General features: G+C 30.5%; 1 protein-coding gene across 1 annotated transcript in view; it reads right to left on the bottom strand.

The window, feature by feature from the left end:
- Nucleotides 1-1,070: 1,070 nt before the first annotated feature.
- LOC143052020 (heat shock 70 kDa protein 12B-like) overlaps nucleotides 1,071-17,453 on the bottom strand; it is a 31,102-nt gene continuing 14,719 nt past the window's right edge. Inside the window, exons 3-6 of the mRNA XM_076224994.1 lie at nucleotides 3,028-3,246; nucleotides 2,383-2,518; nucleotides 1,315-2,024; nucleotides 1,071-1,091 (exon numbers count right to left, since the gene is read on the bottom strand). Coding sequence (XP_076081109.1) covers nucleotides 1,071-1,091; nucleotides 1,315-2,024; nucleotides 2,383-2,518; nucleotides 3,028-3,246 — 1,086 coding nt within the window. The remainder of the gene's footprint in view (nucleotides 1,092-1,314; nucleotides 2,025-2,382; nucleotides 2,519-3,027; nucleotides 3,247-17,453) is intronic.

Consider the following 17,453-nt stretch of genomic DNA (forward strand, 5'->3'; position numbering starts at 1 on the left):
TCTTCTCCATTACATACAAATAAATAAACAAAATAAAATAATACTAATAACATCATAAACAATACTAATATGGAGACATGATATCAACAAGAATCTCGTAGATATAATCTGAGCTTGACATAATTTTTACTGTTCATATGTCAACATGACATTTGTGTGGTGTGGATAGTTTATCGATTACCATTAGCAATAGATAAACTATATTTGGTGTTTGAAAATTGAAATATTTGTAAGTCGTTCATGTCTGTTTGACCGAATATATTTTACCTTTAACCTCATTGTCATTGATCTTTGAAAATGAAAAGTTTATGTGATAGATGTTTCGAAGCCTTTCTCTTAAGACTTTCAACATAAAAGCAATGAAGCACGCGAAACATTTCAGTGTATGCCTTCTTGTTTCTTCTAATGATCTGATGGAAAAAATCAACGGCCTGATTTATAACAGAGCAAAAAGAAAGAAAAAAAGCAGGCAGCAACCATCGACTAACACTGAATTACATTCTTCATACCTAGAACAGTGGTGAAACAGCACATCATAAAAAAAAGCTGTTAATAAATGTTTTACATAATGACTCGACTAATAGTATCGCTAATCACAAACACAACTAACAAAAAAGCAAAGGACATAACAGTACTCGTAGTTACTAAAATCAATTACAGATAATGAATAATTCATATTCTACCAGACTGTAGTATCAATCAGTTTTCAAAATATATGTCTGTCATTCTGCAGAAGAGTGGTGTCTTATGCTTAACAAACATAAATAACAGAATATTAGTATGTATCACAGTATCTTCTTTGATATGTGTCACTGGACTTTGAGATTCGTTCATCATCTTTTATATCATAAGAGTGTACAATTGTGTGACTATAAATATCAATACTATTATTGATGACTTACTACAAAACAGACTCAAAGAAAATAAATTGACAGCTTTCAATATTGGATATAAACTATTCAAAAACTAAGTCTACCGCTGAATTTCGAAAAATTCCTTCGTTTCAGAATTTGATTCAAGATCTACTACAGTCATTGAAAACTCAGTGTCTCCAAAGTTAAATAACACTTTCATTTTCCTGTATCGTCGCTCTGGATTTGAAAAGTAAATCGTGAACTCCCCAAGTAATGTACATTCACCTGTGTCTGTATACATAACATTCTCTTTATCCGTATAATACACCCGATAATGACATCCAGTAGGACTGTCTGTTGAATAACGTTTGTCAATTGTATATCCTAATGGGATAGATGTGTTAACCTGCATGAATGAACGAAACATATTTTTGCACTCTGTCTTTCCGTTGTCAATTACTTTTCTTTTCTGATCATGTATTCCTTCATCAAATGGCATCCGATAAGCTATACCATAAGTATATCGTGCTATCCGTGATGATATAATGTCGGATTTATAACCAAATAAAACAGCGCCTTTTAGAACTATAATGCCTGAATCGTCTTGCAAAACAATGTTTATATTTGGAAAAGCAGTTTTCAGGGCATTTTGTACCATCTTACATTCTGCAAAACCACCAACCAGAAGAATACTCGAAACGTTGGACACTGTCTCCTGTTGTAGAACAGACTGTATCAACAATATAACATTATCGCATGTTGCCGTGAAAAGCGATTTAGCGAATAATGGCTCAATTCTCATTTTGTCTTTACATATTTCAATGTTACATGCAAGTGAAGATGAACTGACGACATTTTTAATATTTTCCCCAAAATTGGACTGGCAGACATCGTTTAGAGCTGCATATGGAATGGTTAAATTTACTTTTCTTGTTTGTGTTGGTTGAAATGTTCTTTTAACGTTCTCTATACTTCTAAGCAGATACAAGTACGATTCTGGACTCTCTGATTTCAGACTGTTTAAAAGAGGTCCGCCAAATATGCGAACGAATAGCTGGATAAATGTATCATCAACTGAAGTACCGCCACACCCATTACCAGAGGCTTTTGTCACCTCTTTTAAAGTGCCATTCGGAAGTTTTTCATGAACCGTTACATCTATAGTACCACCTAGAAAATAATACGTAAATTATGTAAAATCGGTATCAAAGATACTGCTACAGTATAACAAAAGATCAGGAGGATTTTGCTATAATATATTGCAGCTGTGGTTTTAAGCATTTAATTTGTAAAACTGACAACTCATCTTTAAATAAAAAACCAGTCATATTTGTGTATTGTTTATTTTTGTCTGGCGTATTATATGTTTTGATTTCTGTTATTTAGACTTGTAAAATAGATCTCGTCCAAACTCTAACAGAGGTAAAGTCATTCAAACAAAGTTGCTGCTATTTCGGAGTTTGAATCTCGTTAGTTGGAACACTTTAAAAGGCTAAGCTGTAACATTGCAATAACTATTACAACATACCACCAAGATCTGCGACCATATATCTTGATCCGATTTCCGCAATTTCTCTGCAACCAGCAGACGGGAAAGTTTGACAATATATCGATGCAGCCTCTGGTTCAAGTGCAACTGTTAGCCTATCTCTTGGTATTCCAGCCTGGAAAAGGAAATTACACTTACTAAACACTGGCTATTTTCAATTAGTTTTGGAGAGTCGTCTGAAAATAGGGCTCTTCAATTAATGTTATTTTTATGGTTTCTTGATTATAAATAAGGTAAAAATATTCAATCTATATATAAATGAGCATACAGAAACAAAGACATGTTTAAATATTTGGAGAAATAAAACGAAACATCAGTTATTCGATTTTTACAAGTATGAATTAATGACTGGATGCAATTTTGGTACACCTCATTACAAACTCATGGATCGTTTGAAGGTGGGTCCAAACTTATTGTTCTATGATTTAATGTGGATTCAAAATTAAATAGAAAGAAATGTAACTATAAAAGGATAAATCTACAAAATCAACACAGATGCAATTTTGGTACCCTCACGTTTCATTTATTTCATACGAATTCGGGTTGATGTGTGTCTAATTGGCAATTATATAATAACTTTTAAACTTCTATTTCATTTTTAAGAACAGAATATGAATGTTTTACCTTTTCAGCACTTTTTCTCATGAACTGTTTGGCTGTATCTGTCCAAATGGCCGGAACAGTAAGTACCCACTTCGTTTTCCTATCGTCTAGTTCTATATTCTTTATTTCAACGGTACTGTTAAGGTGGTCTTTTAAGGCTTTGATGGACAACGAAAACACATCTATAGCAGGCAGTGGTTGTCCTCTCACATCTTCAAGAACCATAGTCATAGTTATATTCTGCAATATGATTCTTATGATAATAAATTGTCAATATAGTCACCGTGTAAAATGCCACCTACCATCCCAATAACTATTACCACAAAGCAACATGGAATGTCGGATCTATCAATTCACGGTGTAGTGGGAAAGGGGGTGATAGAGATTTTCATTAACAGTGAAATATGTGTTGCCTTTAGTTCTTCCTTTTCTACAGTAAAAAGTAAAACTACATTCGTAGCTATGTCAGCAACTTTTGGCTTAAATACCAAGAAGACACTAGTGATAATTTAAAGATTTTCAAATCACTTTTATTTACCTTGTTATTGTGGAGATTCATTTTAAATCTATGAAAGAAGTAGTAATCTTCGACATTTCCATCCAATACAATGTCTGCATACTGTTCCTCTGCTTCATAACCAAAAACTGAAATTTTTCTATCTTTAGATAGCAACAGACACGTGGGTGTCTTTAATGATGCAACTTCCGCCGTCCCAGAATTCCAGATCTGATTAGATAAGATTTCTACATCCTGAAGTTCAGAGTCTGGTGCACTTACTGAAAATGCATATCCTGAATACGTTGTCCCAAAGTCTATGGCAGCAACATGGACAGACATTGTTAATTAAATGTCACCTGGAAATATAAAATTGGAGAAAAATTCCTTATTCGGTTGAATATATTTCCAATATGGACCATTATCAAACAGTCTTTCTGTCTTTATTATAATCGATGGTATTGCAGATCCATGTGTATCATTTACTGTTCTCATAATTTAATGGTTATCTTTAAACAGATGATCAAATTATGAACGCCTGGATATAACCAAAACCACAATTTGACAGTTTGGGAAAATTTTAGTATTCTCAAAATATATGGAAAGACATCATTAGCTTAAACAAAATTCTGTTTAAGGTAAAACTATGTATTATTGTTCAAATAAATACTCGATCATTAATTTTAGTAAGCGACGCAATTCGGTTTAAATATTTATTAAAGCATGTATATCTTGCAATGTGTAGGGCAATCCCTTTTAAAAACAATGTAGCCTGCATGCATTACACTTTAAATTTAGTAAAATATAAAAGTTATTATAAAGATGTTTTAATTTTATCATATGCTATGAAATTTTAGTAGTATTTAACAACCATTTGAAAACCATTGAAAATCGGCTACATTGGCCCTATATCAATATTACAGTGCGGATAAGATTTTTAAGCTGTTTAAAGAAATATTTTAAAATAATTAAAAAAATTGAATTGTTTATTTGAAAAATAAAATACTTCAGAAACTGACACATTTTTGTTCAACACATATATTGTATAAGCTTATTGAAATCTTGTATCAGTTTTCTCTCAATGAAGAAAAGGTTTAAAAAAGTATATGAAAAAGTCAATTGAATATGTTTCTAAACTAGAGGCTCTCAAGAGCCTGTGTCCCCCATTTGTATTTACTGATGCTTTCGAAATTATATAAAATAAGGTTAAAGTTATAATTGATAGTTTTAGATATTGGATATTATTAGATACTATAATGGTATCTAAGATAATAAAAAAAAACTCCTAAAAAAAACTAAAATTACTGACTCAGGGGCAGCAAACCAACAAAGGTTTGTCAGACTCGTCTGAAAATTTCAAGGCAGATAAATCTAAATCTGATGAATATTTTTTGTCAGCTGTCAGATTTGCCCTAAATACTTTAGTTTCAGAGATATAAACCAAAAACTGCAATTTACACCTATGTTCTATTTTTAGCCATGTCGTCCATTTTGTTTGACAGGCGGGGTCATCGGACACATTTTATAAACTAGATACCCTAGTGATGATTGTTGCCAAGTTTGGTTTAATCTTGCTCAGAAGTTTCAGAGAAAAAGATTTTTGTAAAAGTTAACAGACGACAACGACGACGGACGCCAAGTGATGAATTTTTGTTTTTTTACAAGTGTCTGAAAGAAATCTGATGCATATGAAAATAAGAAGAGAAGCAAGAAGCGCACAGTTTGTTCTAATTGGAATGCTAGCTGACAACTTGTTGAAAACGTCTACCTCCAAATTGAACAAATATGTTGTCAACAAGAAACTCCAGCATACTGATCACTTGTTCCTCTGTGTAACAGTTTTACCTTTTTGTTCACTTCTAACAAAATATGCCATATGGTATCCCAAAGTCATAAATTCGTAGCGTATGCTACCATTTTTATTTTGAAAAGCAATGTGGATTATTTCTTTTAGACTATTTTTTTATTTCACATGGAGAATGGTGGTATACAGCTTTGAAAAATCAAACATTTGATAGAACAAATTTCAGAAAAAGATCGAGATTTAAAATTTTCCAGAAATTCTTTTTCAGAACCCAAAAACGTTAATACCTCTACAAGAGTAAACAGTTTCACGCTATTTCTGGAGACCCCTTTTCACTGTACACAGTATTTTTCAATGTAACTTCGATATTTTCTAGGTAGGGGTGTGCCATTTTTGCCTGAAAAAACGTACCCATTTTAATAGTACATTCACTGAAATTCAGTACCTATAGTTATATAAATATTTAAGAAAGAATGACCTATACTTATATACAATATTTAAAATATGACCCATGCTTATATAAGCACTAACTCACCGGGGTTCATTTGGGAACTTATTTGAAAGCACTTTGTTTGAAAGGTGAACTTTCAAATGAATTGATTTAATATTTAATTTAATATAATAATTGAGCATTAATGTATGATTCACAATAGCATATTTATATATGATATGTAGATCAATATATAGTTATCAAACGTAAATGCATTTTAATATAGGATGTCATTAAAAAGGAGGGTCATTTTTATATAAAATCTCGCAAAATTATGACCCATATTTTTGGCACATCCCCCTATACCCAATAATAGGAAGTTGACCCTCGTGTCTTATACAGTGACAGATCCTGAACTTTTTATAAGGGAAAACGGGGGGTGGGGGGGGGGGGGGGGTAACTAACTGCTAAAAGAGGGGGCCCACTACATTTGTGCTTCTGTGTTTCCCTATATAATCAACCACATTTTCCTCACGAAAAGGGTGGCGCGGACCCCAAAGCTCCACTAGATCCGCCTATGTTATATTTGTTGTTTTTTTTTATAAAATACACAGCGTCTTTATCACCTGTTCAAAAGATTGTGTTATGTACACACTAGCTAGAATTTTAGATTTACACACTTTAATTGATAAATTTAAAAGGTCTGAATTACATACCTTGAATATTAAGCTGTTGCAGAAACAGAATAATTATCTATTTTGTGTAAAGTAATGTATCTTCATTTATCAGTAAAAATTTAAAGGTCGACATTTTGCAACCTTATATTTGTAGTTAGTTTACCTGTATTTTCTGAAATTCAATGATAAAGTTAAAACGAAAGAAAAAGTAGAAAATATTGGAGGATCTAGAGTGGAACACCATTTACTTTTTTTTGTCCATTGTCTTTTATATTCTTTATATTCTTTATATTTAACACCACATTATGTTCCTTTTTATTTGTTTTTTCCTTTTTCTCTATTTATATTTATGCCAATTATTCTGTATTCTGAATGTTCAAAACCCCATCTATATCCACATATATGGTATAATTGAATGGTACGACACAGTCATTTGCTAATTAAAATCGTGTTTACATATTCTTCGATCTCTGTAATGTATTTGGTTCTACTTTGTCAATAGTTTTTTTATTTTATTTTGAAACGATTTTTTATCCTCGAGTATTGCAGACAGGAAATTATCTTAGGTAGTCACTATTTGAGTAGATACTCACAAACTTCTGTTTAATGTGCGAAATATACCATTTGAGACTTGGGAAACTTTAATAGTTTGAATAACAATTTAAACGGTAACAATTGATTTTATTTTACTTACAAAATAACGTGACAAAATATTTATATTTTAATTTAAAGAATAAGTGTGACTTACCTTGAAGAAAGATATCATAAGAAAGTAATTTGCTTCGCGCATGGCAGATGTTATCACCCAACCGACGATGTACAATTATGGGTATTCGAACAGAAAACTTAGCTTAAATTAGACATTTATGAAAAAAAGGCATTTTCGGAAAATAATTGAAATGAATGACTACACCCAAAATACTCTGCTCTATAGATTTTCTTTCATAAATAGAGTCTCAAATATATCCATAATAAGTGCATCGTATCAAATTCATATATGAGAACACCAAGACTTATAAACGCGTCGCATACTTTGTTTAGAGATATGCATGATAAATCTAAATTAAAAGACAAATTTAAAAAAATGAATTCTTAAAGCTTACTTTGACAAATTTTAAACTAACTTCGTTTCAACAAGTTTAAATTACATGTTCTAAAATAGATCTAAGAATTGTTTGTATTGTAGTAAATTTAATTCTAAAATACGCTATTGAACATAACTATAAGAGCCAATAAATACAATAATTTTGTATTTTATAATTTGGTGCCTTCAATAAATAAAAGTCGTCATAGAACAGTCTCATTTTCATACCGGTATTCGAAATGACTCGTTTCATTGCTATTACAACAAATATGTCATAATAACAGTGTACGTATAGGAGCTAGGGGCAAAAAGGGGACAAAACTATGCCCCCTATCATTTTAAGACAAAAATTGAAACTAAAAAATGAAAATGAAAGAGAATGTAACTAACTGCCAAAAGAGGGGGCCCACTACAGTTGTGCTTCCGTGTTTCCCTATATAATCAACCACATTTTCCTCACGAAAAGGGTGGCGCGGACCCCAAAGCTCCACTAGATCCGCCTATGTTATATTTGGTTTTTTTTTTGTTATAAAATACACAGCGTCTTTATCACCTGTTCAAAAGATTGTGTTATGTACACACTAGCTAGAATTTTAGATTTACACACTTTAATTGATAAATTTAAAAGGTCTGAATTACATACCTTGAATATTAAACTGTTGCAGAAACAGAATAATTATCTATTTTGTGTAAAGTAATGTATCTTCATTTATCAGTAAAAATTTAAAGGTCGACATTTTGCAACCTTATATTTGTAGTTAGTTTACCTGTATTTTCTGAAATTCAATGATAAAGTTAAAACGAAAGAAAAAGTAGAAAATATTGGAGGATCTAGAGAGGAACACCATTTACTTTTTTTTTTGTCCATTGTCTTTTATATTCTTTATATTTAACACCACATTATGTTCCTTTTTATTTGTTTTTTCCCTTTTCTCTATTTATATTTATGCCAATTATTCTGTATTCTAAATGTTCAAAACCCCATCTATATCCACATATATGGTATAATTGAATGGTACGACACAGTCATTTGCTAATTAAAATCGTGTTTACATATTCTTCGATCTCTGTAATGTATTTGGTTCTAATTTGTCAATAGTTTTTTTGTTTTATTTTGAAACGATTTTTTATCCTCAAGTATTGCAGATAGGAAATTATCTTAGGTAGTCACTATTTGAGTAGATACTCACAAACTTCTGTTTAATGTGCGAAATATACCATTTGAGACTTGGGAAACTTTAATAGTTTGAATAACATTTTAAACGGTAACAATTGATTATATTTTACTTACAAAATAACGTGACAAAATATTTATATTTTAATTTAAAGAATAAGTGTGACTTACCTTGAAGAAAGATATCATAAGGAAGAAATTTGCTTCGCGCATGGTAGATGTTATCACCCAACCGACGATGTGCAATTATGGGTACTCGAACAGAAAACTTAGCTTAAATTAGACATTTACGAAAAAAAGGCATTTTCGGAAAATAATTGAAATGAATGACTACACCCAAAATGCTCTGCTCTATAGATTTTCTTTCATAAATAGAGTCTCAAATATATCCATAAGAAGTGCACCGTATCGAATTCATGTAATTATAAGAACACCAAGATTTATAAACGCGTCGCATACTTTGTTAAGAAACATGCATGATAAATCTAAATTAAAAGACAAATTTAAAAAAATGAATTCTTAAAGCTTACTTTGACAAATTTAAAACTAACTTCGTTTCAACAAGTTTAAATTACATGTTCTAAAATAGATCTAAGAATTGTTTGTATTGTAGTAAATTTAATTTTAAAATACGCTATTGAACATAACTAAGAGCCAATAAATACAATAATTTTGTATTTTATAATTTGGTGCCTTCAATAAATAAAAGTCGTCATAGAACAGTCTCATTTTCATACCGGTATTCGAAATGACTCGTTCATTGCTATTACAACAAATATGTCATAATAACAGTGTACGTATAGGAGCTAGGGGCAAAAACGGGACAAAACTATGCCCCCTATCATTTTAAGACAAAAATTGAAACTAAAAAATGAAAATGAAAGAGAATGTAACTAACTGCCAAAAGAGGGGGCCCACTACAGTTGTGCTTCCGTGTTTCCCTATATAATCAACCACATTTTCCTCACGAAAAGGGTGGCGCGGACCCCAAGCTCCACTAGATCTGCCTATGTTAAAAAAAATTTTGTTTGTTATAAAATACACAGCGTCTTTATCACCTGTTCAAAAGATTGTGTTATGTACACACTAGCTAGAATTTTAGATTTACACACTTTAATTGATAAATTTAAAAGGTCTGAATTACATGCCTTGAATATTAAACTGTTGCAGAAACAGAATAATTATCTATTTTGTGTAAAGTAATGTATCTTCATTTATCAGTAAAAATTTAAAGGTCGACATTTTGCAACCTTATATTTGTAGTTAGTTTACCTGTATTTTCTGAAATTCAATGATAAAGTTAAAACGAAAGAAAAAGTAGAAAATATTGGAGGATCTAGAGTGGAACACCATTTACTTTTGTTTTGTCCATTGTCTTTTATATTCTTTATATTCTTTATATTTAACACCACATTATGTTCCTTTTTATTTGTTTTTTCCTTTTTCTCTATTTATATTTATGCCAATTATTCTGTATTCTGAATGTTCAAAACCCCATCTATATCCATATATATGGTATAATTGAATGGTACGACACAGTCATTTGCTAATTAAAATCGTGTTTACATATTCTTCGATCTCTGTAATGTATTTGGTTCTACTTTGTCAATAGTTTTTTTGTTTTACTTTGAAACGATTTGTTATCCTCAAGTATTGCAGACAGGAAATTATCTTAGGTAGTCACTATTTGAGTAGATACTCTCAAACTTCTGTTTAATGTGCGAAATATACCATTTGAGACTTGGGAAACTTTAATAGTTTGAATAACATTTTAAACGGTAACAATTGATTATATTTTACTTACAAAATAACGTGACAAAATATTTATATTTTAATTTAAAGAATAAGTGTGACTTACCTTGAAGAAAGATATCATAAGAAAGTAATTTGCTTCGCGCATGGCAGATGTTATCACCCAACCGACGATGTACAATTATGGGTATTCGAACAGAAAACTTAGCTTAAATTAGACATTTACAAAAAAAAGGCAGTTTCGGAAAATATTTGAAATGAATGACTACACCCAAAATGCTCTGCTCTATAGATTTTCTTTCATAAATAGGGTCTGAAATATATCCATAATAAGTGCACCGTATCAAATTCATATAATTATGAGAACACCAAGACTTATAAACGCGTATACTTTGTTAAGAGACATGCATGATAAATCTAAATTAAAAGACAAATTTTAAAAAATGAATTCTTAAAGCTTACTTTGACAAATTTTAAACTAACTTCGTTTCAACAAGTTTAAATTACATGTTCTAAAATAGATCTAAGAATTGTTTGTATTGTAGTAAATTGAATTCTAAAATACGCTATTCAACATAACTAAGAGCCAATAAATACAATAACTTTGTATTTCATAATTTGGTGCCTTCAATAAATAAAAGTCGTCGTAGAATAGTCTCATTTTCATACCGGTATTCGAAATGACTCGTTTCATTGTTATTACAACAAATATGTCATAATAACTGTGTACGTATAGGAGCTAGGGGCAAAAAGGGGACAAAACTATGCCCCCTCCCATTTTAAGACAAAAATTGAAACTAAAAAATGAAAATGAAAGAGAATGTAACTAACTGCCAAAAGAGGGGGCCCACTACATTTGTGCTTCCGTCTTTCCCTATATAATCAAACACATTTTCCTCACGAAAAGGGTGGCGCGGACCCCAAAGCTCCACTAGATCCGCCTATGTTATATTTGTTTTTTTGTTTTGTTATAAAGTCTTTATCACCTGTTTAAAAGATTGTGTTATGTACACACTAGCTAGAATTTTAGATTTACACACTTTAATTGATAAATTTAAAAGGTCTGAATTACATACCTTGAATATTAAACTGTTGCAGAAACAGAATAATTATCTATTTTGTGTAAAGTAATGTATCTTCATTTATCAGTAAAAATTTAAAGGCCGACATTTTGCAACCTTATATTTGTAGTTAGTTTACCTGTATTTTCTGAAATTCAATGATAAAGTTAAAACGAAAGAAAAAGTAGAAAATATTGGAGGATCTAGAGTGGAACACCATTTTTTTTTTTTTGTTCATTGTCTTTTATATTCTTTATATTCTTTATATTTAACACCACATTATGTTCCTTTTTATTTGTTTTTTCCTTTTTCTCTATTTATATTTATGCCAATTATTCTGTATTCTGAATGTTCAAAACCCCATCTATATCCACATATATGGGAAATTGAATGGTACGACAGTCATTTGCTAATGAAAATCGTGTTTACATATTCTTCGATCTCTGTAATGTATTTGGTTCTACTTTGTCAATAGTTTTTTTGTTTTATTTTGAAACGATTTTTTATCCTCAAGTATTGCAGATGGGAAATTATCTTAGGTAGTCACTATTTAAGTAGATACTCTCAAACTTCTGTTTAATGTGCGAAATATACCATTTGAGACTTGGGAAACTTTAATAGTTTGAATAACAATTTAAACGGTAACAATTGATTATATTTTACTTACAAAATAACGTGACAAAATATTTAAATTTTAATTTAAAGAATAAGTGTGACTTACCTTGAAGAAAGATATCATAAGAAAGTAATTTGCTTCGCGCATGGCAGATGTTATCACCCAACCGACGATGTACAATTATGGGTATTCGAACAGAAAACTTAGCTTAAATTAGACATTTACGAAAAAAAGGCAGTTTCGGAAAATATTTGAAATGAATGACTACACCCAAAATGCTCTGCTCTATAGATTTTCTTTCATAAATAGAGTCTGAAATGTATCCATAATAAGTGCACCGTATCAAATTCATATAATTATGAGAACACCAAGACTTATAAACGCGTCGTATACTTTGTTAAGAGACATGCATGATAAATCTAAATTAAAAGACAAATTTAAAAAAATGAATTCTTAAAGCTTACTTTGACAAATTTTAAACTAACTTCGTTTCAACAAGTTTAAATTACATGTTCTAAAATAGATCTAAGAATTGTTTGTATTGTAGTAAATTGAATTCTAAAATACGCTATTCAACATAACTAAGAGCCAATAAATACAATAACTTTGTATTTCATAATTTGGTGCCTTCAATAAATAAAAGTCGTCGTAGAATAGTCTCATTTTCATACCGGTATTCGAAATGACTCGTTTCATTGTTATTACAACAAATATGTCATAATAACTGTGTACGTATAGGAGCTAGGGGCAAAAAGGGGACAAAACTATGCCCCCTCCCATTTTAAGACAAAAATTGAAACTAAAAAATGAAAATGAAAGAGAATGTAACTAACTGCCAAAAGAGGGGGCCCACTACATTTGTGCTTCCGTCTTTCCCTATATAATCAAACACATTTTCCTCACGAAAAGGGTGGCGCGGACCCCAAAGCTCCACTAGATCCGCCTATGTTATATTTGTTTTTTTTGTTTTGTTATAAAGTCTTTATCACCTGTTTAAAAGATTGTGTTATGTACACACTAGCTAGAATTTTAGATTTACACACTTTAATTGATAAATTTAAAAGGTCTGAATTACATACCTTGAATATTAAACTGTTGCAGAAACAGAATAATTATCTATTTTGTGTAAAGTAATGTATCTTCATTTATCAGTAAAAATTTAAAGGCCGACATTTTGCAACCTTATATTTGTAGTTAGTTTACCTGTATTTTCTGAAATTCAATGATAAAGTTAAAACGAAAGAAAAAGTAGAAAATATTGGAGGAACTAGAGTGGAACACCATTTTTTTTTTTTTTGTTCATTGTCTTTTATATTCTTTATATTCTTTATATTTAACACCACATTATGTTCCTTTTTATTTGTTTTTTCCTTTTTCTCTATTTATATTTATGCCAATTATTCTGTATTCTGAATGTACAAAACCCCATCTATATCCACATATATGGGAAATTGAATGGTACGACAGTCATTTGCTAATGAAAATCGTGTTTACATATTCTTCGATCTCTGTAATGTATTTGGTTCTACTTTGTCAATAGTTTTTTTGTTTTATTTTGAAACGATTTTTTATCCTCAAGTATTGCAGACAGGAAATTATCTTAGGTAGTCACTATTTAAGTAGATACTCTCAAACTTCTGTTTAATGTGCGAAATATACCATTTGAGACTTGGGAAACTTTAATAGTTTGAATAACAATTTAAACGGTAACAATTGATTATATTTTACTTACAAAATAACGTGACAAAATATTTAAATTTTAATTTAAAGAATAAGTGTGACTTACCTTGAAGAAAGATATCATAAGAAAGTAATTTGCTTCGCGCATGAAAGATGTTATCACCCAACCGACGATGTACAATTATGGGTATTCGAACAGAAAACTTAGCTTAAATTAGACATTTACGAAAAAAAGGCAGTTTCGGAAAATATTTGAAATGAATGACTACACCCAAAATGCTCTGCTCTATAGATTTTCTTTCATAAATAGAGTCTGAAATGTATCCATAATAAGTGCACCGTATCAAATTCATATAATTATGAGAACACCAAGACTTATAAACGCGTCGTATACTTTGTTAAGAGACATGCATGATAAATCTAAATTAAAAGACAAATTTAAAAAAATGAATTCTTAAAGCTTACTTTGACAAATTTTAAACTAACTTCGTTTCAACAAGTTTAAATTACATGTTCTAAAATAGATCTAAGAATTGTTTGTATTGTAGTAAATTGAATTCTAAAATACGCTATTCAACATAACTAAGAGCCAATAAATACAATAACTTTGTATTTCATAATTTGGTGCCTTCAATAAATAAAAGTCGTCGTAGAATAGTCTCATTTTCATACCGGTATTCGAAATGACTCGTTTCATTGTTATTACAACAAATATGTCATAATAACTGTGTACGTATAGGAGCTAGGGGCAAAAAGGGGACAAAACTATGCCCCCTCCCATTTTAAGACAAAAATTGAAACTAAAAAATGAAAATGAAAGAGAATGTAACTAACTGCCAAAAGAGGGGGCCCACTACATTTGTGCTTCCGTCTTTCCCTATATAATCAAACACATTTTCCTCACGAAAAGGGTGGCGCGGACCCCAAAGCTCCACTAGATCCGCCTATGTTATATTTGTTTTTTTGTTTTGTTATAAAGTCTTTATCACCTGTTTAAAAGATTGTGTTATGTACACACTAGATAGAATTTTAGATTTACACACTTTAATTGATAAATTTAAAAGGTCTGAATTACATACCTTGAATATTAAACTGTTGCAGAAACAGAATAATTATCTATTTTGTGTAAAGTAATGTATCTTCATTTATCAGTAAAAATTTAAAGGCCGACATTTTGCAACCTTATATTTGTAGTTAGTTTACCTGTATTTTCTGAAATTCAATGATAAAGTTAAAACGAAAGAAAAAGTAGAAAATATTGGAGGATCTAGAGTGGAACACCATTTTTTTTTTTTTTTGTTCATTGTCTTTTATATTCTTTATATTCTTTATATTTAACACCACATTATGTTCCTTTTTATTTGTTTTTTCCTTTTTCTCTATTTATATTTATGCCAATTATTCTGTATTCTGAATGTTCAAAACCCCATCTATATCCACATATATGGGAAATTGAATGGTACGACAGTCATTTGCTAATGAAAATCGTGTTTATATATTCTTCGATCTCTGTAATGTATTTGGTTCTACTTTGTCAATAGTTTTTTTTGTTTTATTTTGAAACGATTTTTTATCCTCAAGTATTGCAGACAGGAAATTATCTTAGGTAGTCACTATTTAAGTAGATACTCTCAAACTTCTATTTAATGTGCGAAATATACCATTTGAGACTTGGGAAACTTTAATAGTTTGAATAACAATTTAAACGGTAACAATTGATTATATTTTACTTACAAAATAACGTGACAAAATATTTAAATTTTAATTTAAAGAATAAGTGTGACTTACCTTGAAGAAAGATATCACAAGGAAGTAATTTGCTTCGCGCATGGCAGATGTTATCACCCAACCGACGATGTACAATTATGGGTATTCGAACAGAAAACTTAGCTTAAATTAGACATTTACGAAAAAAAAGGTATTTTCGGAAAATAATTGAAATGAATGACTACACCCAAAATGCTCTGCTGTATAGATTTTCTTTCATAAGTAGAGTCTGAAATATATCCATAATAAGTGCACCGTATCAAATTCATATAATTATGAGAACACCAAGACTTTTAAACGCGTCGCATACTTTGTTTAGAGACATGCATGATAAATCTAAATTAAAAGACAAATTTAAAAAAATGAATTCTTAAAGCTTACTTTGACAAATTTTAAACTAACTTCGTTTCAACAAGTTTAAATTACATGTTCTAAAATAGATCTAAGAATTGTTTGTATTGTAGTAAATTGAATTCTAAAATACGCTATTGAACATAACTAAGAGCCAATAAATACAATAACTTTGTATTTTATAATTTGGTGCCTTCAATAATTAAAAGTCGTCATAGAACAGTCTCATTTTCATACCGGTATTCGAAATGACTCGTTTCATTGCTATTACAACAAAAATGTCATAATAACAGTGTACGTATAGGAGCTAGCAGCAAAAAGGGGACAGAACTATGCCTCCTCCCATTTTAAGACAAAAATTGAAACTAAAAAATGAAAATGAAAGAGAACAATCACTTAATTGTAGATTATTACACTACATAGAAAATAGTTTTTTTTTCTTGTCACTTTCAGAAGTTTGCCTCCCCCCTTTTCCACACACAAACTTTTTTTCAAACTTATCCATTCTTTTAAATTGCCTATTTTTATACGAAGGTATACACAGACAGACGTGCCGCCGGAATAATCTCAGCTATAGCGGAGAGGGCATTAATTTTAACGCTTGTCCGTCTGTACGTCCGTACGTATCCGTGGGAAAATTTACAACTTGGAAGTTTCCGCAATTAACTTTATTTTGCCTCAAACAAATGCTATGAAACTTATATACAATGTTAATTACCACTAAACGGAGATCAAGTTTAAATTTGGCTGGCATCACTTTCACCGTTCAAGCCAATTTATAAATGGAAAAATGTTAAATTTGACGTCTACGCGCTCTAACTTTATTTGCCTCAACATGTTGCAAAATGTTATGAAAGTTACATACAAAGCTTATTACCACTTTAACAATGAGCAAACCCCATACCACATAGAAAATCATATAAAACCCCGATGTCATTATATGAAAAAGAGGACTACTTCAAATGCCATCAGCACCACTAAACCAAAATGTACATATGATACATATGCGGATAATTAGCATGTTCCAGAGAGGTATACAGCCGGTAAAAACATAAATTAAAGCTGGTACTCCAGGAATTTATTCGCATAGGAGTATTTTCACCTAATATGACACAAAGCTTCTGTTTTTTATCTTTATTAAACACAAAATTTTTGTAGCCTGTTGTACTCGTCGTTTAATTGCTATTTTGGAGGGAAATGATAACTTTATTTGGAAATGTTGTTTTTAGTGCAATCTTTTTTATTGTGACATTTTTGTAGTACCAGAAAGTTTTCTTGTGAATTTTTAACTTATAGGGTCTTTGCTAAAACAGAACCAAAATTGAAAGATCAAGTTTTCAGTGTTTACTTAGAAGGTAATATTTTGACACTAGATTTCTCAATGACAGCAATGAAAAAATCCGAAAACCCTGGGTAAAATTGATATCCAGGAACATTGCAAAACATTTTCACCAGTTTCAAAGGCGGTTTTGGGTTAAAGAAATAAAAGAAATGAATTAATAAATACTCATTTAAAAAAAAAGTTGAAATTTTATATAACAGTCAAATATAGTAT

Source organism: Mytilus galloprovincialis, chromosome 11, assembly GCF_965363235.1.
Source record: "Mytilus galloprovincialis chromosome 11, xbMytGall1.hap1.1, whole genome shotgun sequence".
In the NCBI taxonomy this organism is placed as follows: Eukaryota; Metazoa; Mollusca; class Bivalvia; order Mytilida; family Mytilidae; genus Mytilus; species Mytilus galloprovincialis.